The sequence below is a fragment of the Haliotis rubra genome, unplaced genomic scaffold (assembly GCF_003918875.1).
Source record: "Haliotis rubra isolate DU_JTF1 unplaced genomic scaffold, ASM391887v1 Scf357, whole genome shotgun sequence".
Taxonomy (NCBI): Eukaryota; Metazoa; Mollusca; class Gastropoda; order Lepetellida; family Haliotidae; genus Haliotis; species Haliotis rubra.
The window spans coordinates 243,500-267,422 of NW_025767032.1; the positions used below are offsets into that span (position 1 = coordinate 243,500).

At 39.0% G+C, this 23,923-nt stretch overlaps 1 protein-coding gene across 1 annotated transcript; it reads left to right on the forward strand.

Moving 5' to 3' along the window:
* The first annotated feature begins 781 nt into the window (after positions 1-781).
* Positions 782-23,834, forward strand: LOC124285264 (centrosomal protein of 85 kDa-like). The gene is made up of 14 exons (XM_046721461.1): positions 782-924; positions 8,519-8,648; positions 9,058-9,099; positions 10,035-10,269; positions 12,004-12,247; positions 13,114-13,262; positions 14,637-14,751; positions 15,121-15,215; positions 17,352-17,430; positions 17,852-18,034; positions 18,747-19,028; positions 19,154-19,324; positions 19,849-20,068; positions 22,404-23,834. The coding sequence occupies exons 2-14, from the start codon at positions 8,594-8,596 to the stop codon at positions 22,574-22,576; spliced, it is 2,043 nt and encodes a 680-aa protein (XP_046577417.1). The 5' UTR covers positions 782-924; positions 8,519-8,593; the 3' UTR covers positions 22,577-23,834.
* The last annotated feature ends 89 nt before the right edge of the window (positions 23,835-23,923 follow it).

Consider the following 23,923-nt stretch of genomic DNA (forward strand, 5'->3'; position numbering starts at 1 on the left):
GGGGTAGAACAGGTCTTCAGCAACCCATGCTTGCCACAGAAGGCGATTATGCTTGTCGTAAGAGGCGACTAACGGGATCGGGTGATCAAGCTCGCTGACTTGGTTGACACATGTCATCGGTTCCCAATTGCGCAGATCGATGCTCATGATGTTGATCACTGGGTTGTCTGGTCAAGACTCGATTATTTACAGACCGCCGCCATATAGCTGGAATATTGCTGAGTGCAGCGTAAAACTAAACTCACTCACTCACTCACCAATGTGAGGAATCGAACCCGGGTCTTCGGCGTGACGAGTTTGGCTACCCCACCGCCGCAAACATTGTTTGAAGTTGTTGTGTGAAACTCCCAACAGAGATAAAATATTACAAAGCTCAATAATATGAATGTTTAGACGAAGCAAGTAATGTTTGTATTGATGTTTTAAACTTCATGAATTTGATTTAGACTGAAAATGATTTTGTCACACAGGCCCTGAGGCATTTTATATATCCAATATAGCCCATGCAAGTCTAGATCTTTAGTGGCGAGTCTTGATTACCACTGTTTCTGAAATGAAGAAAAGATCTGGGTTCCTTTTCATTGTATTATATTATATTAATATATAAACTGCTGGAATTGTTGTTGTAAAATATTGTATGGATTAAATGTTAGACTAACCAAACACGTATATACACATATGCGTCTTTGGTCTAACTGAAAATGTACTTGAGCGAACACATTTATCTTTTAGCGGTCTGCATTATTGTGCTCGCCGTTAGGTGTCAGCACTTATAGACGCCATTTTTCAAGTTGTTGACATTGACACCGGTTGATAAGCGAAAACCTTCGCGTGTGATCTCCAAATAGAAAAGGGCGGAATTCTATGAATTTGGTATCGATGTTCATCGGAAAAAAGCCGAAGGCCTAGTTTTTGTCCACAATTGTACGTATTTGAAACTATTTTCAGTCAGTATTTCTACGGCTAGTGACCGTTTCAGAAGATGACTGATGAGTAAACTACGAACACTAGATGCATGGTTGAAGTGACATATTGTGATTGAAGGGAAGGGCTTCAACGGTTCACAAAGCCACAATAAGGTACAGAAAGATAAACACTAGCGGAGTTTAGAGTCTATCTAGGGAAACAGAATGACAGGGATTGGGATAGAAAACTTTGACAATTCAGGATTATTAGCCATTTTCTGAATTTAGAATGGGCTACTGCCCATAAATTTCAGAATTTTAATGGGCCATTTTTTATTCTAAGGTGCAAAATGCCCCATGGCCCCTGCCTTTCCCAATCCCTGAACAGACTGTGTCTTTTCCTTGTGGAGAACTAGTAGATATAGAAATAGGGCCCATGTGCTATAATGCTAGAATTTCCTTACATTCCAATAACTCTAACCAAACTGTATGTCTTCATTGTCTTGTGATGCATTAATGTATTGGTGATCCTCCTCATGCCTGAATATTGTGTATTATACATCGTAGAATGTGCTTTGCTGATCTCTTACTCATATATATCATGTTTATTCACAGGAGACAAATGTTATTATGCAAGACGTATACTAAATGTTAGATTTCTTCAATGGATATTTCTTTTTATCTCACAACAGCAGTGTAGCAGTTTTGAAGGGTATTAAGAGGGTTTTATCAGCATATACCGGTACCCGATTGTTAAAAATGGAGTATTTAGGTGTTTGTGTCAACACCAAATGACTGTGTTGATGATACTGTAATGATTGGTGACAAGGTTTTTTTCATCAAAGTCTTTTAGCAGACTGATTGGTGTTGATTCGATAGACAATGCTTCTCTACATGATTTGGTGCCAAGTTTTGATGACAGATGTTATGTTCTACTTTACATAAAGACAATAATTTAGTATGATATCGATGGGTTTATGGCCAATGAATCCTTTGACAAATGTGCTGGCAGACAATATCAATAAAACCTGACATGTATTTAACTTCACATTTTTAAATACAAATATAACTTGAGAAAATCAAGTTTAGCACAACATCAGTCAGAAATACAATCTTGTCACTAAACTGTGTAGGACGATATTTAAAAAAATAATTTAATAAACATTATGTTCATACAATGTCTGTCATCTTCTTTCAACAAAGAGACTAAAATCCCTTGTCCATTTATCAGTGTATGAATGAGCACTTAAATTGTTGTTCAAAACCAGTACGTACAATTAAACTTAGTGCTTAAGCATGGTAATGTAAGTTCTGCCTCTTTCATAAAACAGTTTTATTGATGTGGTGATGTGATAACTCAAGATAATGTTCATTTGGGGCAACCTGACCCAAATTCACATGTAATACAACCACTGGCAGAGACTGATGTTTACACAACAATATGAAAGATTGATATACCAGTAAGTAGGAACTGTTTCTGAAAAAAGTTATTGTGGGTGTAAAAACTTTAAGATATACTTCATTATCCACATAACTGATTCTTGATATTAACTCTTATACACTAATCAACAGTAACAATATACTTCTGGATAGTTTGTTTATCACAAGACCCATATTGGATTGGCTTCAGCTTGCATGTGTCTTTTGTTTCGTGTTGACGTGTGACATTAATTACATGTGTCAGCGCAACAAAGCAAGGCCTGTGATTGCTGAGCTGGTGCTTATTACAGAGTTGTAATAGTATCTGACTACAGCAGGGTTGAGCTGGGGATTGCTGCTTTGCCCATACATCTTACCACTTCCCCATCTGGTGTCAGGCCAAACACTTCCAAGTTTGGAAGTTATAAAGTTTTTGCTAATCAGTTAGCTTGGGCTAAGCAATATATAAATGCATGTTTTTTAAATTAAATTTTTATAGGTCACTAACATTTTTATTTTGTTGTTTGCGTTGGTTGCTTTGTCATGGTAATGGGTCGATTTTTACAGCCTGCGACTTAAGCCGCTGGTCCGGAGCCCAAGTTTAGTAACATGTTCATATGGGATGCCACGATGCATCAATACTTTTTCTGAGACGATCCAATTATCGATACATTCAAAACTATCGATATTTAGTTTTGAAAGTATCGGTTTAAGTATGTTTATGTATCGTTTACATTTTGCAATTGTATCATGTTTTTGATGTTATGGGAGTTATAAATGATTATTTTTCATGCACAAAGGTGGGAAATTAGAACTTTATAATCACTGAGAATAAAAAATGTTGATCTTTTCATGGACAATTATAAAATATAACATATTAATGTTCAAAATGTAACTAAATTTACACAATAATGCCGCGAAAATAGGTATCGTGATATGTATCAAATTGTGACATGGATACCGTGATACGTATCGATTCATGAAACTTATGTATCGTGACATCCATAATGTTCATTATTGGCTAATAAGACTTAGAGAAAGATGATGTGTGATGATCCCCAACTGCAGTTGTGGTACAGAGTAATCCAATGTATTTAAATGCATAGAATGTACCCATGTATGTCAAAGATTACAAAATTCACTTCCAAAAGCTACATATTCATAAGCATGGACAACAATATTGTACCTTCAATCTATAAGGAAAAATTATTTAAAGATTAATGTTTTGTTTGAGATAAGCATGATAACAGAGATTTAATAATCCAGTCACAATCATAATCAACTTCAGATACATTTTACCATGATAACTGTGGATGGGTGTCCAATGATCCCAAGAATTTTAGTAAAGATAGATTTCAGTGTAATCCTCTGTTGAATTGTTTTTCATTTCTGTAAAGTGTTCAGCATGGTTAGTCCTTTTGAACTTTGATATTTATGAATTTTAATTGTTCAATTTATTCTCCCTGATCACACTGAATTACCAAATTCATGGTGTAAATACTTATGTATCTTGGTTTATAAAAGAAATCCATTACTTTGTTGTGTAAGCTAGCTTGAGAGGTGCTAATTACAGAGGGTTATGTAAACTTTCATCAGCCTGGAACTAACATCTAAATAGGTTTTTATATACCATAATCTACCACAAAGACATCTGTAATGATAACCTGTGATGGTGTAACAATACATTGATACTTTCAATCCCTATAAAGGTATTGCTTTTGTGCAGGATTTCCCCAGCCAGTGAAAACTGAGATCCGTCAATACTCCCTGCATATTCTTTTGAGAGTCATGAGCTCATTTGATTGAGTCACGTATGAGGTTCACTTTCCCCCACAAATACTGATTACAAACAACATCAGTCAGTTTCTGTTGATTAAACCTGTGAAGATCTGCGTAGGTTGATGCTCATGGTATTGATCACTGGATTGTCTGGTCCAAATTCGATTATTTACAGACTGCTGCCATATAGCTGGAATATTGATGAGTGTTGCATTAACCAACCAAATCTGCATTTTCTTTTTTAGAGTGAGCTCAGTTGATGGAATCATATGATATAGGAGGTTAACTTTTCCCCTGAAAATATTGATTATAAACTATTAAACAATATCAGGCACTTTCTGTTGATTGAAATGTTTAAATTGATCAGGAAGTTTAAATAAAGTCCCTTGGTTACTGTGAATTCACCAGTACTGACTGATGTGTTTTGTGTCTAGTATGACATGTCAACATCGCGTTGGTAGTGTTTTTGAGTAATTTCATTAAATTATGCGTGTTTCCTGCAGCAAATGAAACCCTGTTTGAGCCTTTCCATATTAGGTGTTTTTGATTTTATCTATTGTACCCTCTACCCTTTTTATTTCCTTCTTTAAAATGGGTTCTCACATCATGAAACTGTGAACCTGATAACCTGATAACCAGTCGTGCTTGTCCTTGGTGCAGAGCTGAAAGAATTGTTTGTCATATATTTCATTCAGGTGTGTTTAAGATATCCTAAAATGAGCTGAATTCGACGTTCTGGTTATTTCGACTATTGCAATGCTTGAGCTATATTGGGGGAGTACGTGCGCGATCGGAGTGCACAAGCAGTTTCATCGGTAGGGCGGATGACCAGTGGCTGTCGTGAGAACTTTTATTGACGATTGAAATCCGGAAGTTAAGTTATATAAAAAGCAAACAAACATCAAAATTATTTATCCATCATCGTTAATATCACCTCAGATGCAAAATCAACTGTCTATATAACAAGAAATAGCAAGCGAAAATTCAGTAAGATCAGTCGTCTGCTTGTGACAGGCAATATGTAAATAGGAAGCCATGTTATCACAACACTCCCTCGCAGTGCGGAGCAAAAAGTATGGTTCATCATCCCAAACCCATACAAATTCCCCGGATTTTGAGAGCGGCAACAGTTTCACCGCTAGGTTGTCATCAATGCTCTTTCTGTAGGAAAGACTTGATATTTTTGCGTGAAATAGATGAATATATCCTTTATCACTCAAGGGTAGTAAAATAAAAACTTGAAATGATATCAAACATAAAAATTCTGTTTTTGTCTTACATCGTCGAAAACCCCTGACACCGGGATACCAGTTGCAAAATGGCAAGTAACTTAAAATTTCCACTTACTCAGTCTGATCTTCCCACTTGCCCAGCACTTTAATTACATGGGTCGAACTAGTCAGGCAGACTAAACCAACACTCCTGTTTCATTAGTTCATTCTTGGTCACTGATGTGGATTAAAGAATTACCTTTCCAAATATGTGTGTGAGTTTCCACAACTTTGTTCATCAAATGAGATGTCTAGCCAAAGCATGAAATGTTCTTTCCATCCAGCACATGGTGTAGTCAGCTTATGTATGGGAGTGTATGGATAACCCCATGAATTCCACTTTCCTCACAGGTGTTTGTGGAGCTGAAGGATCTTGTTGGCATTGTACTACAGATAGGTCCTTCACATATGTTATTGTTACTGTGTGCATAAATGTATTCTAGCCAACATCAGGACAGAACGGAAACCCAAGGATTAGTCCTTTCCGCAAAATACAGTTTGATTAACCAGTAACATATTATGGGTCTGAACATACAAGATATTCTTCAGTTTCTGGATTGTAATACTCATACAGTCAGAGATGCACTCCAACAAACAGTATATAATATGTATAAACACTGAAGTTGGTACAGTACTCTATATTTTCCACAGTGCACAGTATTATTCATCATACATTCATCGTCAGGCACTAGTACTCCCAATACCAGAAGTGTAAATTGAACCGATTTCCGATTCGGATTGAAGAATACGGACATGCTCGCTGTTAAGGTGGCCAGAACTGTTCTCTTTTTATCCCCCCGGCATGTAATGCGGGGGATATAGTCGACGCCTCATGCGTCTGTCCGTCCGTAATCATCTCGTTTCCAGAGCATAACTCAAAAAACGTTCAATATTTTTCAACAAAACTTGGTAGATATATCAATCACAACCTTAAGTGGTGCCTTTTGCTATTTGCCGATTTTTGGCATTTTTATTTTTCCCGGTTTCCATAGAAACGATTAGGACTTAGTCCCAAAAGGGAGGGGTGGGTTTTCGTTTCCTGAGCATAACTCAAGAACCGTTCAATATTTTCCAACAAAAGTTGGTAGATATATCAAACAGAACCTTCAGTGGTGCCTTTTGCTATTTGCAGATTTTTGGCATTTTTATTTTTCCCGGTTTCCATGGAAACGAGTAGGACGTAGTCCCAAAAGGGAGGGGTGGGCTTCGTTTCGGAGCACAACTGGAAAACTTCTTAATATCTTTCAGCAAAACTTGGCAGATATATGAGACAGATCTTGAAGTGGTGCCTTTTGCTATTTGCAGATTTTTGTCATTTATATGTTTTTTGGTGTCCATGGAAACAAAAGTCCCAAAAGGGAGGGGTGGGTTTCGTTTCCGGAGCACAATTGTTAAACTTCTTAATATCTTTCACTTTCAGCAAAACTGTGAGATATGTGAGGCAGATCCCAAAGTGGTGCCTTTTGCTATTTGCAGATTTTTGTGATTTAGAAATGATTTGGACTGAGTCTCAAAAGGGAGGGGTGGGTTTCGTTTCCGGAGCACAACTGGAAAACTTCTTAATATCTTTCAGCAAAACTTGGCAGATATGTAAGGCAGATGCCAAAGTGGTGCCTTTTGCTATTTGGCAGAATTTTGGCATATTTATTTTTCCCGATTTCCATGGAAACGATTCGGACTTAGTCCCAAAAGTGAGGGGTGGGCTTCATTTCCGAGGGGACACAACTCGAAAAGCCTTCAGTATCTTTCAACAGAACTTGGCAGATATATTAGGCAAATTTTGAAATGGTGCCTTTTGCTATTTACAGATTTTTGGCATTTATATTTCTCATGATTTCCATGGAAACAATTTGGACTTAGTCTAAAAAAAAATCAAGCTGGACTTTAAGTAACTGTTCGATGATTTGTTTTTTCAAATATGTGGGGGATGGGGGTATATGTCATCTTCATGACTCTTGTTTATTTTGGGTACAGTACAATTCTGCATTGTTAAAACGTACCTTGGAACACGTCTGTAGCAGCTGAGCCGAAAATTATCCATTCAGCATCAGTAGGGCTGAAGGGGTCGTTGTTGGCACAGGTACTACAGATACGTACCCCAGGTACCTTTCTGTATACAGATATGTACCCTAAACAAAGTCAAAATACAGAAACGTAGCCGGTACCCTAAAAGGCGGACGTGTCCATATTCCGCAATCCAAAAGCGAAGCCGTATGTAGTTGTTCCCGTTCAACTGATTCTGAGTGGTATTCATGTGCATCGTGAAATATCCGTTACTGTGTATTCTCATTACTTACATAACGCAATCAAATGTATCTAATACAACAGTATGACAGTTCCGGTCAAGAATACACCACAATGGGAATGGAATCGTCCTAGGGTACTTTTCTGTATTCTCATTATGGCCAAGGTACGTTTCTGTATACAGAAACGTACCTGGGGTACATATCTGTAGTACCCGTGCCAACAACAACCCTTCAGCATCAGTAGGTTGTAAACGTGGTATATTGAGTGAAACAACACCAAACTTTACCTTGTCACCACCTGAACCAATGGCTACACAATTCCTCCCAATACTACTAGTTTCTGTAACATGTTATATTTGGGATTACACTTTCTCTGTAAAGTTCTGATTTTAGCACTATTTGGGGTTGAGTCCAGTCCGGGATTCACCCTTGCCAGAGTGAGTCACCTGATCACACATAAATTCAGCAACATTTGTGACCAGTACTCTGATAATGTGAACAAGTGTAATCCCAAATATAACGTTAAATTTGGCCACTGTCTAAAAGGCATTGTGTATACTAGTTCATGTCTTGAAAAGCACAGAGTTAGTGGATGACTCAAACTCAACTAATTTTCTTTGATAGTGATCAGACTGAGGTACAAACTTGCAATCACAGCCAATACAACTTCAGGAGCTTAGCAGCACATGGAACCGTGAGATCCTACCCATGTGTTCTTATACAATGTATTGTGTTGAAACCTGAGGAGGGTGAGTAGTTACCCCAGATTAAATCAACACAAATCTGGATTAGGGAGTCACAGCTGTGTGCAGTGGAGTGCGAACCTTGTAATTAACATAGTGATCAGCACTTGATCCTGTTTGGTGTAACAAGTATCAGCCCCACATGCTTGTTGCAGACCATGGGGGTGCAACTCGATGAGGCGCTGTGATTGTGGGACAGGCTTTACCCAGACAGGTGTCTACAACAAGCCATGTCATGGCAGGGAGACATGGGTCTCCCCCCTACTCACTCAACAAATGTGCCAGGTTTGTCTTTTTTATTTATTTGAAAATTATTTTTTGAACAATGTTTTCGTAAGTTTGTTTTGCCAAGTCACTGGTTGAAGTCAAGACCATTCATTGTATTGGTACCGCTCACAAATCTATAACGGTTGAGATGATTATAGGTCGCAAACTTTAACATGTTTGAAACAGACATACAGTTCTGTGTATATATGGTACTTGTTTATTGATAACAACTTCTATATTTTTGGTAACAAAAATTCAGAGCTAATTTTATAAATAAAAAGCACAAGTTCTATAACAGGTTATAAGATGCATTGAAAGTGTTCTTTTTGCACTCTTAATTCCAAAGCACACCAAATCATCTTTGTGAGTGCTCTGTGTCACAATTGAAATATAATACCTTGCTATCCCTGATGTTTGTGTGTTCCAGATTATCAGAAGATGTTGCAGGTTCCTCAGTATTCTAATGCAGGTAAATGATTGTCTCTGGTTTACATTGTTAGTGATCTGATTTTCGTAAGGCCTTTAAAAAACGGTGCTTGTTGCTTCCTTGCCTGGCAGTCAATATTAAGGGCACTCTCCTACCCAGAGTTCCATGCGGCAAGCCAGCATAGTACCCCTGCCACAGGCCACAAAAATGTGACGATTCGTCACATCTTGCAATGTCCATTCAATATAATGTACAGATTTCTTTTACTCTTTTATTTTTGACGAGTCTACACATCTAACTAAACATCTTTAATAGAATGGTTTAGTTTCACTGAGAAAATATCCAAAAACACATAACACTATTTCGATTTGCGTAGCGATCCTTTGTTTACATAGGTTGTACGGCTCCACGTACTGTCATCGAAGCTGATGGAGAGCAAACGATGCAGCCAGTTTGATATCTAAATATGTACTGTCATAGACCTTACTGTCGCAGTTGTGGAAGAATATATATGTAACAGTGTAAAACATTATGAAGAGAGCGCCGAAAAGCTTTCGTGAGTCCAGTCTCTTCTTATTATGAATATGCGCGTTTGATTACAAACAAGAGAAAAGTCTGGTCATGTGATATGCAAATTAGCCTGTGGCAGTGATGTTATGTTAAGTCATCGCTGTGCCGGAGTGTGTATTAAGGGAAGAAAACATGTCTGGTCAGTGCACATGGTTTATAGTTCCTGAGTCTGTGTCATGTTAATCTGTGGCTAGGTGTCTCAGTTGGCTTGCACTCTAAAACTGGCATTAGCTCGGTCTAGTACAATGCATACTATGAATTGTGTGGTCTTACTTACCCACTTGAACAATTTCATGAACACTGTTGTAATATGCCTGCGCTGTTTAGCAAAGATGTCACAACAGGAAATGCTTTAAAAATTTGATGAGAAACAAATTGGTAACATTTTGTCTGTTATCTGCATGAAGGATGGAGGGAGGCACCTCATTTGGGGGATGCACGGACATTAGTGCCGTCCCCTGTCGTCCGACACCAAGTCAACTCCCCACAGAAGCTAGGGGGACAGCATCTCGGGTACCACCCCTCCAAGTACGGACTGGTTGCGGGGTCAACTCACTACCCTGAGTCCCAGTTTAATGATGACATCCGCCCCAGTGAACGTGCTGTACAGTACTCCAACAGGGAGGGAGAGACCATATACAGGTCAGACCATTTCTGTTTGTTTTGTTCCTTAGCTGAAAAACCTTTCCTTCCTTGAAAAATCTTTGAGTTATTATTGTATTTATGAGAGAGTTGTGTATATTATACTCTGAATGGTATTTCATTTTCATCATACAATGCATAGCGTTCTCGGCATGAAATGTTAGGGACTACTTTCACAGTGTAAACAAACACAACATCACATCCATCTGTCGGCGAACATGTCAGGCTTGACGGCTGTGGTTACACTACTGTCAGTGCTTTGATCCAAGAAAATTCATGTCTTGTAATGATGGATGGAGTGAATCACAAAACAAAGATAGAAATTCATAGGCTTATGAAGATACAAATACCAGTTTCCCAACCGACTGTCAGTGTTACCGTAATTTATACATAATTTATGTTATGTACCGTACATAATTAAAGTTTATTTGTTGTTCAAAAGGTTAATTGAGTGTTTCTGAAGTTCCACATGAGTTTGTTGTTATTTTTCAAAAGTAAGCTAAGATTTGTTGACAACAATACATACTTTAACATAAAGACTTATTGGGAACTAGATGACCTAACATGTCAATTGAGTGATCAGTAGAAAATTGTCTCACCGAGCCTGTGACATAACATATTACTGTGCACATATTTGTGACGTCATAGATATCTTTGCACATTCCACGCACAAAGTTTAGTTTCATGATTTTTTAAATCATGAAGTAAGAATCATGGTAACGTCAGTTTAGAGGTGCATGACAAAGGTGGCGATATTTGTCACTGATAGATCCCTGCCAGTTGTTTTAAAGAAAAGATGTTTGTTGCCAAGTAACGTATGTTTCTTCATTGATTGACCAGGAAAAACTGATGATTTCAGGTCACTGTGATATAACTATAAGATGTTATTCAACAAGAAAGTATTCATTACTCTTGTGTAATTTCATATTTACCTTTCTGATCATTGAGGCCAACTGAAATCTTTGTTCTTTAATGTTTGTTGTTTAATGCAACACATGCCAATCTGGCAACTACATGATAACTATCTGTAAATAGTTGAGCCTTGACCAGACAATTCACTGGCTAACATGAGCATCATCTATGCAGTTGGAATATGACATGCATTAACCGAGTCAGCGAGCCTTACTGCCCAATTCTGTTAGTCACCTCTAACAACAAACATGGGTTGGTGAAGACCAATTCTAACACAGATCTTCATGGGTCAGCTGAAAGCAGATTAATCTTGAAGTATTATTCGTTTGAGTATAATAATGTTAGTGAACTCAACTTATTGAAATAGTTTTATTTGACTTAGGCCTAAAAAAAATGTTGTGGTTCCGATTACCCGACCGACCCTTGAATTCTGGTGCCGACCCTATTTTTTTTAAGTGGACTGAATAAAATAAGCTTTCAGATGCTATTGTTTTTTCCCCACGCCGACAGATATCGGTAATTCTGATAGAGGAAGTCGTCTTTAGGTTGATATGATGGCCATAAGCTTGATTGAATCTACAATTACACATTGATACATGTGTTATTAGTTTGTACTTTCCTTCTAAAAAAAAATCTGTAAAAAAAAAAATCCTACCTACCTACCCTGAAATTTAAAGAGGTGTAATCGGAACCTCGACATTTTTTTATTTGGCCTTAACACAGTTTTTCATCTCCTAATAGTAATACATGATAAACTGTTTTGCCTGGTGTTGGCAGTGTAAATGGTGTACACTGTGATGTAGTGGCTATGTGTTCATACAGAATCCAGGAGGCCTACATGCCGGACCAGCTCCCTGTGGAAGACAAGCTCCAGTATGATGAGGACTACATGGACATGAAAACACCGCCCAGTCGGAGCGGACATGACCTCCAGAGCGGCTATAAGACTCCTCCCAGCAAGACATCAACGTTGTCTGAGTTCCATCAACTGCCTAAAAGTGGATTCAGCAGCAAGGGAGATATGAGGCAGTGGCAGACACAGCAACAGCAGTATTATGATCAGCAGGTAGGGAAATAGTGTTGAACTCAACTGCAGTATTGTGATAAGCAGCTAGGAAAATAGTGTTGAGTTCAGCTGCAGTATTATTATCAGCAGGTAGGAAACTAGTGTTGAGCTCAACTGCAGTAATATGATAAGCAGGTAGGAAAATAGTGTTGAGCTCCACTGCAGTATTATGATCAGCAGCTAGGAAAATAGTGTTGAGCTCAACTGCAGTAATATGATCAGCAGGTAGGAAAATAGTGTTGAGCTCAACTGCAGTATTATGATCAGCAGGTAGGGAAATAGTGTTGAACTCAACTGCAGTATTGCGATAAGCAGGTAGGAAAATAGTGTGAGCTCAACTGCAGTATTATGATAAATCTGCTAGGAAAATAGTGTTGAGTTCAGCTGCAGTAATATGATAAGCAGGTAGGAAAATAGTGTTGAGCTCAACTGCAGTAATATGATAAGCAGGTAGGAAAATAGTGTTGAGGCCACTGCCGTATTATGATCAGCAGGTAGAAACTTGTGTTGGGCTCCACTGCAGTATTATGATCAGCAGGTTGGAAAATAGTGTTGAGCTCAACTGCAGTATTATGATAAATCAGCTAGGAAAATAGTGTTGAGCTCAGCTGCAGTATTATTATCAGCAGGTAGGAAAATAGTGTTGAGCTCAACTGCAGTAATATGATAAGCAGGTAGGAAAATAGTGTTGAGCTCCACTGCCGTATTATGATCAGCAGGTAGAAACTTGTGTTGGGCTCCACTGCAGTATTATGATCAGCAGGTAGGAAAATAGTGTTGGGGTTCAATAGTAGTATTATGATCATCAGTGTGTTCCAGTAGCTGTCTGTGAAGGATGAGGATGATGTTTGTGATGCACATTTCAGAGTGGGTACAGCAAGGGGGTTCGGCAGACCGGGATGGAGGGGGTGTTCCAGCAGCTGTCTGTGAAGGACGATGATGATGAAACCCAATGGGACCCCGTCAGGAGAGCAGCCGACAGCATCATCAAGGAGAAGAATATGATCATACACAAGTAAGTAGCTTGTATTCCGCCCTTTATCTACAACTTGCCCTTCCTAAAGTCAAACTGGCCAACAAGGCCCCAATGTCATTTATGAAACATCCCTGCACAAGTTTTAGATTTTGTCAGAATCGAACACTTATCTTCCTTTTAAAATGATATTGATATTGAAGGATTATCTACCACTGACATCACATCCATTAGATGTCAATTGTCGATTGTCATGAGAGTGCGAAAGGTCAGGGTCACAAGATAAAGTAAAAAGATGGTGTAAACCTGAACTTTATTATCTATTCTGGGACTTACGAACCTGGGTAAATTGTAATCCTGGAATCATTGTCCTCAGACAAAGTCTCAAGACAAAGGTAAAGACAATGGTCCAGGGGCTCCTTTCACGAAGCAACCTTTACTTAGATTAACCTTAACTCCCATTCTTTAACATTGCAGTAAGGTTACCATAGTGACTTACGATCACCTCAGTGCTTTGTGAAAGGAGGACCAGGTCACAGCAAGACTGGCAATACTAACATGTTGTTCTGAGTCTATTTTGGCATATTTTACCACGCTAACCTCATCTCGTCATACCTCTTGTCAGAATGTTGAGATCTGATTGGTCCATGTGATCTTAATACAATACAATGTAACCAGCCTTGGAGGGAAAAATGAATCTGAATGGAGATATATATCCCTTATACCCTGCCAAGAAAACATGATTGATATGGCTCAGCAGAAGTATAACAAGGGGTATATTATAAGTTGTTCACTGTTCCCTCGGGGCCCATGGGCTGATGTACCCTCGATGTTTGTTTATGTTCCTTGAGCCCGAAGGGAACATAAAGAAGCATCGATGGTACATCACCCCATGGGCCCCGAGGGAACAGTGAACAACGTAATTATCTTACCGAAGTCCTCAAGGGTAATTCTGAACTGTTTGAAGCAAGGGTATCGGAGCATAGTATGGTGTACCAGGCGACAAGAGGACAAAAAATACAAATTTAGAGTCATCTCCCTTACATCGATTTGCAGTCGCAAAACATCGGAAATTTCCATACATCATACGTGATTCAATGGTATTCGAGATAAAGATTTACTACTACGAAGTACCAAATGAGTTCGGCATTCCCAGCGGGGTACATAGAACATGTTACTCGCTTGTAAGCGGGTTACATTGAAAATAGTAGAAGAGCGCTGAGACAATCAGAAAATGACATTTATGTGTTGAGGCAAGATAAATGTGGATGAGCTGCGTCCCTTATGGTCCCTATGCAGCTCATAGTACAAGACCTTTGCTCTTGATATAATACCTAACATGGAACTCGGTCTGTATGAAGGAGACACAGCTCTCTTTGTGTGGATGTGTGAGATTTGTGTTGTTTCTTTCACCAGGTTGAAGAGCAAGATCTCTATGATGGAGGAAGACTTGAGTATATGTGAGAACAAGCTGCGCAGCGCCATTATCAGCAAGGAGGATCGAGATGATGTTCTTCATCTCAAACTACAGGTATAGAAGTTTCCACACTAAACCCAGCACAAGAGCTGTCTTCCAAAACTGGTTTATGGATCCAGTGGCCAAAACTCACAAATGTGCAGTAATATTTAAAGCAATTCATTTTATCTTCCAGTCAAGTTTGTTAGTACTTATTTCAGCTGGGAAAGAACTTGCTTAGATGTTCATGTCAAATATCATTTGTGAAGATGGCTCTGTGCCCTGTTCATGCAGAACACAATGTTGGAAGTAGGTCAGTCATACTGTTCATATTAGAGCATCTCTATATTCTGTACATATCAGTCAGTTCATTTGGAAATTAACATCATTGAGTCATTCTGCCATATTTTGTGTGAAATAAATGCTATTCCTTATTGGTCTCAGGAACTACAACACAAGAACAGTGCCATGAGAACAGATATCATTGACAGCAAATCCAAGAAGAATGCTGAGCTTGATGAGATGGAAATCAAGTTAGGGTAGGTTGCTCAGGATATAACACTGTGTTTTGAGGTTTGTTGATGTTGTGGATTGCTCTGTGCATGTAGTTTTGATTAGGAATTACTTGCCTAAATGCTGATGAATATAATAACTTACACTTATCTTAAAACACTGGGTTAGCAGTAGGACCATTTCTCTGGTTTTGTTGATATGAGTGTTTTGTTCAGAGTGAGGGAGTGAGTGAGTTTACTTTTATGTCATACTCAGCAATATTCCAGCTATATGGCGGAGGTCTGTAAATAATTGAATCTGGACCAGACAATCCAGTGATCAACACCATGAGCATCGATCTACACAATTGGGATACTATGACATGTGTCATCTAAGTCAGTGAGCCTGACCACCCAATCCCGTTAGTTGTTTTGTTCATTATGGCACACACGTGCATGCACACACATGCATATGCATATATGCACAAATGCACTTTGCTGGTTTGTACCATTTCACCTCACCTACAGATGTCAGTAATTTTTCTCCACCAGTGATGACTTCTACATGATGTAACTTGAGAATGACAGAGTGATGTCACATGCTTTGGTGACAGTGTAACTAGCCTCAATGTAGAAACAATTAATCATCGCTAGTCAAGAATTTTGCAATAGATATTAATTAACTACTATGTAAAATCCTGTGTGAGGATCAGGAGGTTGATGATATGTGACCGACCCGATTGTGTGACAGTTTATGCAAACACAAAGGGACCAGTAACTTTAGTTTCTTATAATTGTAGTCTGTTACTGTATTTCCGCTAATAAGCGCCCGGGCGCTTTCTTTTTTCAAGGGATTTCCAGACCTGGCACTAATTGGAGGCCCGGCACTTATTGCACTTCGGGCATAATGAATGATATCTTAAACCACTACTTTACCCCCAGCAGTTATTAGAGGCCTGAAGCTTATTATTGACCCGATGCTTATTAGAGGAAATACGGTATATACATTTCAATTAAAATATGAAACAAGTGGCTGGGACAGAAGAAACCTGTTCGTTATATCCGTCAGTTCATTGAAAGTGTGTCCGTTATAAATGTAGTTTACTGTCCCTAAAATCATGACTTGTTTCAAATCTGTTACTAGACCTCTTGGCCCGAGGTTTGATCATTTACAAGTGACTATGCTAGCTGGAATATTGATGTTTTGAGTGAATACTGACTCATTTACTCATCAGTGTGACATTTCTCAGAGGCCCAGATAAGCTGCATATCCGGGTAAAATACGCATAGCAAATTTCCAATTCCGCATTGAAAAATAATTGTTGCGTACCAATTACACATTTAAAATGTTAGATACGCAAAAGGGTTAAAAACAAATGCGTACAGAATATATTTATAAAAATCGCTTGCGTAATGAAAAAGATATCGATTGCTATCAAGTTGTACTGTTAGTATAGGACTAGTGTTGTACTGTCAGTACAGGATGAGTGATATTTTATGAAATCATTTCCATTATATTGAAGTTGGTTTTGATTAGGTATGACATAAGGCAGGACATACCTGCTTAGTAAAGTTACTCAGTGACATAATACTTAGGTGATTAAAATGACTAAAATAACGCACATATTTGAAAGCAGTGGGTAACAGAAAATGAAATACCCACTCAACATTCATAATACCCACTCCAAACTAATACAGTGGGTACAGTACCCACATGAGCTAAATCTTATCTGGAGCTCTGATTTCTCAGTATGATGAGTTACGATCGAATGTGTGTTGTTGATTATCTCAGTCCGGATGCAACAAACCTGTACCTGTACTATTCTGCCTTGTTCTAGTTCATTTAAAGCTAGGGGGCGGTGGGGTAGCCTTGTGGTTCGCTCGTCACACCGAAGACCTGGCTTCGATTCCTGACATGGGTACAATGTGAAGCCCATTTCTGGTGCCCCCCACACACACACACTGTGATATTGCTGGAATATTGCTAAAAGTGGCTTAAAACTAATGTCACACTCTCATTTTAAGCAAGATCAAGTGATGATATTTACATGTGCCTGCCAGTGATTCTAGCACCGTGATTGTCATGTCACCCTTACATGACATAGATTTATGATAGTAGTTGCACTGAAGTACTTAGACAATAATTGGATCACAAATATCAATGTGAGTGTTGTGGTTTTCCAGTGCTGCAGAGCATGAGGTGATGCAGCTGAAATCTGTGTTGAGGAACAAGGAGGTTCAAGTGAGGGAGGCTCAAACTAAGGTGAGTTGAGGCTGGGGCCAAAATGTGTTGATGCTCCGACTATGGTCAGTTGTGTCCTGAAACCATGGTTAATTGATGTTCAAGCCATTTGACCTATGCTAAGTCCAATGACAGTTGAGGCTCAGACCAAGGTCAGCTATGACACTTCCAAGGTCACTTTTATTTTGGCTTTCTTTGTTAATGTTTTGGTAGACAGAAATAAGTTAGAAATCTCAGCTTTATCAAATCAGTACTTCTATTGGACCTAACTAAAGCATTTTGTTTTACATTTCCATGCTGTCAACAGTAAGAAAGTATTTGATGACAAGTTTTTTCTTGTCAAGAGTATAAGTCAAGATTCATGATATAATATTAAAATACACTTCCGTGTTGTGTCTTCATGCTTGTGGTCAACTGATAGTTATGATGTTTTGCCTTCAAGTTGGTTGATGCTGAACGTGAGGTAGAAGAGTGGCGGTCCAAGTTTCTGGATATGAAATCCAACCACCAGAGCATGAAGGCCAACTTAGACAGCCTAGAACGCTACCTGGCAGACTTGCCAACAGTGGAAGAAAAAGCTCAAATGGCCAAAGAAATATCCTTTTGTCAGTCATGTTTAAACAAAGTTTAAGGGTATCTAAAGTGTTAAAATCCAGTCAAGTAATAATCACTGAATGTTGGCTTGGCGTTTAAGGATTTGCTGATAGTGGGTTCAAAGTATAGATTTAATTATGTTGCCTGGTCTGTTGGGGCCTATGGTACCTGGTGCTGAAGGTTTTTTGAAGGTGGTAATATCACATTTGACGTTAGCATCACATAAAGTTGACAGTTTGTTACATAATTGAAATTGTGTTAAAAAGCCGTGAAAAATGCCACCAAATCAATTAGTCTGTCAATCCATCCATCCATCTCATCATTTTGTTGGCTGCACTATTGTGTTTAAGGCAATGTAAATATTTTATTTTACTCGTTCACTGACAGTCTACAGGAACATACTTGTGATCAGAGTGGTATCAAACCCACTCCCTTCCTTTTCGTGTCTTCTGCTATGGTATCCTTATCTTAAATCTGAGTTTGACTTGGCCACCAGCAACCCATGCTTGTTGCAAGAGATGACTGAATGGATCAGTTAGTCCATATCAGTTACAGTGTTGTCTGGTTATCTGACTTAGAAAATGACACATCCACAAGAATCCTTAAAGTTTAGACAGACATTCATTAAGCAAAAGTCTAATGGTCTAAGATACCAGGTGACAGGCTGTACACAATTTAGCCCATCTGTGTATGACACATTCTGAAGTTATGTTTCTTGACTTGTCACCTGGTTGCATTGCGAGAGGGGGCGAGCTGTTAGCCAGGCTACACAGGAGGACCTGGAGAAGAAGCTGATCCTGACCAAGCAGACTCTGTCGTCCCGGGAGATGGACCTGAGGGAAATGAGTGAGAGGGAGCACCAGATGCTGGACCGCCTGAACGCAGCCACGGACGATGTGGAGAAGCTGCGGTCAGAGGGTTCAGGGGCTGCCCTCTACAAGGCAGAAGTGGAAGCACAAGAGTTGAGAGAAGAGAAGGAAAGATTGGCAATAGACTTGGAGAGAGAAAGCGAAAAAGGTATGTTTGTTTATCAAATTCAGATGTAAATTCATAACATTCTTATTGTTTTTCTCCAGTTATTTTGGTGTGGATAAAATACTTTTGATGCCAAATGTTTTAAGAATGGAGGGTTACCTGTGATTTGTTGCAGCTGCTTGAGACGACAGTACGGCGTTTACGTCACCTGGAGGCCAAGCACCAGAGTGAGTCTCGCCAGATGAGCGAGAGGGTCAGCCAGGAGGAGGAGATGGTGATTGCACTTCGAGGAGAGGTGGCCACAAAAGATTCCCAGGTTGAAGACCTCAGGAAGGCTATGAAAGAGGTAGGGCTAAGAAGTTTGATAATCTTGTCCCTCAGGAATAAATGATGTGTGTCCCAACATGCCCGAAAACCTAACAGTCCTTCACTTAAATTTGTTGCAGGTATGAAATTCAAACTGGTATACATTCCAGAGTCTGTCCTTTGTTAACAGTGTGCTGAGGGTTAAAAGAAGTAAATATTTCCATAACAAAATATTATCATGTATAGTAACCTGGACATTGGCCTTTTTACTATGTTTGTTGTTTCTTCTCTCCCTCTAATCCTAGCAAAGAGATCACTAAAATGAAAAAACAGCACTTCACCCTGCTCCCTTATTTTTAAGCTAAGAAAATACTGATGGGGGCACAATGGACACTTGACATTAATAGATAGTTTATTGATAACTGTTTTTGTTAGTGTCTTTTGAGGCAAAACTATGTAACATTTTTAATTTCATTGGTCTGGTCTGATGACCTTTAAGTGCTGGTCACCATTTCTGATGTATATTCACGAGTTGCTAGTGATGCTGTAACCATGTCCTCTCAGCTGGGCTCCACCAACCAGGATCTGATGGAGCACAACCTCATCATGCAGGAGCAGTTGAAGCATCTCGAGCTGCAGTGTACAGACGAGACACTGAAACGTCAGCACCGCTTGATGCGGGAGCTGGGCTTCTGCTTCTCCGAGCTGCAGTCGCTTGTGCAAGTGTGTATGCAGAGAGCCCATGGAGAGGATCCCAACATTTCCATGCTGCTGGGCACTAAAGGTGAGACGGAAATGTTACTGAGGAAGTACATTAGTAAAGGTGAGACAGAAATGTTACTGAGGAAGTACATTAGTAAAGGTGAGATGGAAATGTTTCAGAGGAAGTACATTAGTAAAGGTAAGATGGAAATGTTACTGAGGAAGTACATTAGTAAAGGTGAGACGGAAATGTTACAGAGGAAGTACATTAGTAAAGGTAAGACGGAAATGTTACTGAGGAAGTACATTAGTAAAGGTGAGATGGAAATGTTACAGAGGAAGTACATTAGTAAAGGTGAGATGGAAATGTTACTGAGGAAGTACATTAGTAAAGGTGAGATGGAAATGTTACAGAGGAAGTACATTAGTAAAGGTGAGATGGAAATGTTTCAGAGGAAGTACATTAGTAAAGGTGAGATGGAAATGTTACTGAGGAAGTACATTAGTAAAGGTGAGATGGAAATGTTTCAGAGGAAGTACATTAGTAAAGGTAAGATGGAAATGTTACTGAGGAAGTACATTAGTAAAGGTGAGACGGAAATGTTGCAGAGGAAGTACATTAGTAAAGGTGAGATGGAAATGTTTCAGAGGAAGTACATTAGTAAAGGTAAGATGGAAATGTTACTGAGGAAGTACGTTAGTAAAGGTGAGACGGAAATGTTACGGAGGAAGTAAATTAGTAAAGGTAAGACGGAAATGTTACTGAGGAAGTACATTAGTAAAGGTGAGATGGAAATGTTACAGAGGAAGTACATTAGTAAAGGTGAGATGGAAATGTTTCAGAGGAAGTACATTAGTAAAGGTGAGATGGAAATGTTACTGAGGAAGTACATTAGTAAAGGTAAGACGGAAATGTTACTGAGGAAGTACATTAGTAAAGGTGAGATGGAAATGTTTCAGAGGAAGTACATTAGTAAAGGTGAGACGGAAATGTTACAGAGGAAGTACATTAGTAAAGGTAAGACGGAAATGTTACTGAGAAAGTACATTAGTAAAGGTGAGATGGAAATGTTTCAGAGGAAGTACATTAGTAAAGGTGAGATGGAAATGTTACAGAGGAAGTACATTAGTAAAGGTGAGATGGAAATGTTACAGAGGAAGTACATTAGTAAAGGTGAGACGGAAATGTTACAGAGGAAGTACATTAGTAAAGGTGAGACGGAAATGTTACAGAGGAAGTACATTAGTAAAGGTAAGACGGAAATGTTTCAGAGGAAGTACATTAGTAAAGGTGAGACGGAAATGTTACAGAGGAAGTACATTAGTAAAGGTAAGACGGAAATGTTACTGAGGAAGTACATTAGCATTACATGTCTGGATGACCTCGTAATGTTAAAAATGTTGCAGTGTATAAACGGCTGTGGGACAGACAGTGTGCACAGATAGACCACCACCACCATGCAACAATGACCAACACCTGGCTCTATAGTAGAAGCAGTGACAGTGTATTCAGACATATTGGAGGGTGCATGGATGGAACACCTCTACATGACCAAGACTCATTGTCTGTGGTGGATTTGGTCTCCAGAGTTGTGATTATTTTTGTAAGTGGAATTTGTTCTTGGTCATAAGGCTGAGGATGAGCTTCACATGAAAACATAATCATGACTCTGAGGGCTATATCCAACTTAAAACAAAGTCCCATTCAAAATGCATGGCAAAGTTATGTCCATTCAGTGTGCACATGCATAGATAGAGATGGACTGAAAGGAGTCAAGAGAGGTTGTTTCTATGTGATCATGTTCATTCTAAATTTCAATATCAATTAGAATGTGTACACCATATTTTCAGACTATTAGAGGTTTCATCATGAATGCACATGACCAATTCATCTGACTTTGTTTTCATGCCTTTCATCCATCATTGACCTCTGGGGGCGGTGGGGTAGCCTAGTGGTTAAAGCGTTGGCTCGTCACGCCGAAGACCCGGGTTCGAATCCCCACATGGGTAAAATGTGTGAAGCCCATTTCTGGTGTCCCCCGCCGTGATGTTGCTGGAATATTGCTAAAAGCGTCGTAAAACCAAACTCAGTCAGTCAGTCATTGACCTCTGACAGTTTACGTTATTGTCTACCGTTCACCATGCTCAGGTAGTCACATAGATGGAGTTATAACACCACAGTAGCAACATCTATCACCTAGCAGTTTTTGGTAACAAGTGTTGACAATCATTATATCCCTTGGGGCGGTGCGGTAGCCTAGCGGTTAAAGCATTCAGTCGCCACGCCAAAGACCTGGGTTCGATTGCCCACATGGGTGCAATGTGTGAAGCCCATTTCTGGTGTCCCACTCCGGGATATTGCTAAAAGCGGCGTAAAACTAAACTCACTCACTCACTCATTATATCCCTTGTTCCAGGAATGTCATCTGATTACTCTGATGATGGTCCCAGCAACTCAGAGGATGAGACCATCGCACAGTGGCAGAGCAAGGTGACAGAGCTTCGAGGCGAGGTGGACCAGCTGAGGAGCATCATCTGTAACAAGTATGCAGAGGACCAAGGAGGCAACATGGAGTGTAACCCACAATGAACACTCTGTAATCTCAGTGCTGGATCAAATCTAATGATCATCTCATTGTGATGTATTATGTTATCTGAGTAACAAAAACGACTGATATGACAAAACTACAGTTGAAAAAAGTGTAAAATTTGTGATTGTTTTGAGAACAAATATACTACCACAAAGGAAGTGATGTTCTATAAACCTCTTAAGGGTCAGTGCAGAAAATTTCATTAACGCTTTGGTTGATGTTGACTTTGCTGTCAGTATTAATTTTGTTGGTGGATACAAAGATGACAGAATCTGGTGAAACAGGTGTCAGCCATTGACAATCAAGACCAACTATTTTATACATTCTTTTTACAACTACCTACATAGATATAAGGCAAATCATTTGTAGACTAACTGATAAGAAATTTAAGGCCCCGGTGTGAGCTTGTAGGGCACTATGTCTATTTGAAATTGAATCGGTGGCCATGAGAATAACATAAACCACATTATTCATCAATCCTTTGTTAACTGTTATGAAGCTACTCTTGTAGACTGTTTGTCATACCATGTGCAAAAAGAGTCTTCGTTTGTTGTATATATGTTTTGATTTTGAACCAAAGCTAATGTCATTAAGAATAGAGACAGTAATTAAAACTGTCATGAAAATAATACAACACTATTAACAGCATCAAGCATGGCTGAGATTTTGTTACTGTTCTATACAATTACACATACTTGTGGGATCGGCTATAGTTACAATGTACATCCAATCCTCTGCTGGTCAATGGTAGGCTTTCTTCCAGACTGCCAAGCTCTTCCTCAAAACAAGAACCAAGAATGTTTTATAAACTGTTTTAGAGTCTCAATCCAGTTTAAGATAACACAGTTATGTTTTTTCCATCTTCAGATCCGTAAACCCAACGAGTGAAAAATAAAAAACTCCCATGATCCCTCATTGACTGTCCACACACTATGTGGTGTGGTTATTGTTTTGACTTAGCAGTAAATTTGTGTTCGAAATGTCCAAGAATCTCAAGTATAATCAGAAGTACACATTTCTACACATATAATGGCCCTGTTGATTTTGGATATTTAAGATGAGCTGTATATCTTGCCAGGGAGAATCACATGATTGTCTTCACATGTCGGATGTGTTTATCACAAGTTATGTTTATTAGTATTATGAACAACTGAAACGTCTTGTTCCATTATCTTAATGATGCATGAATTAGAAGATAAAGCGACTCTGTTTTCAATTTTGCGGTCCTTTATCGTTGATTTAAGACCGCTAAATGTAATTTAAAAACCGAACACGTTTGGATTCTTCTTCAAACCATTCGCTTTTTACTTCAAAAACACCAAAGATGCTGCTGAGATAGAAATTGC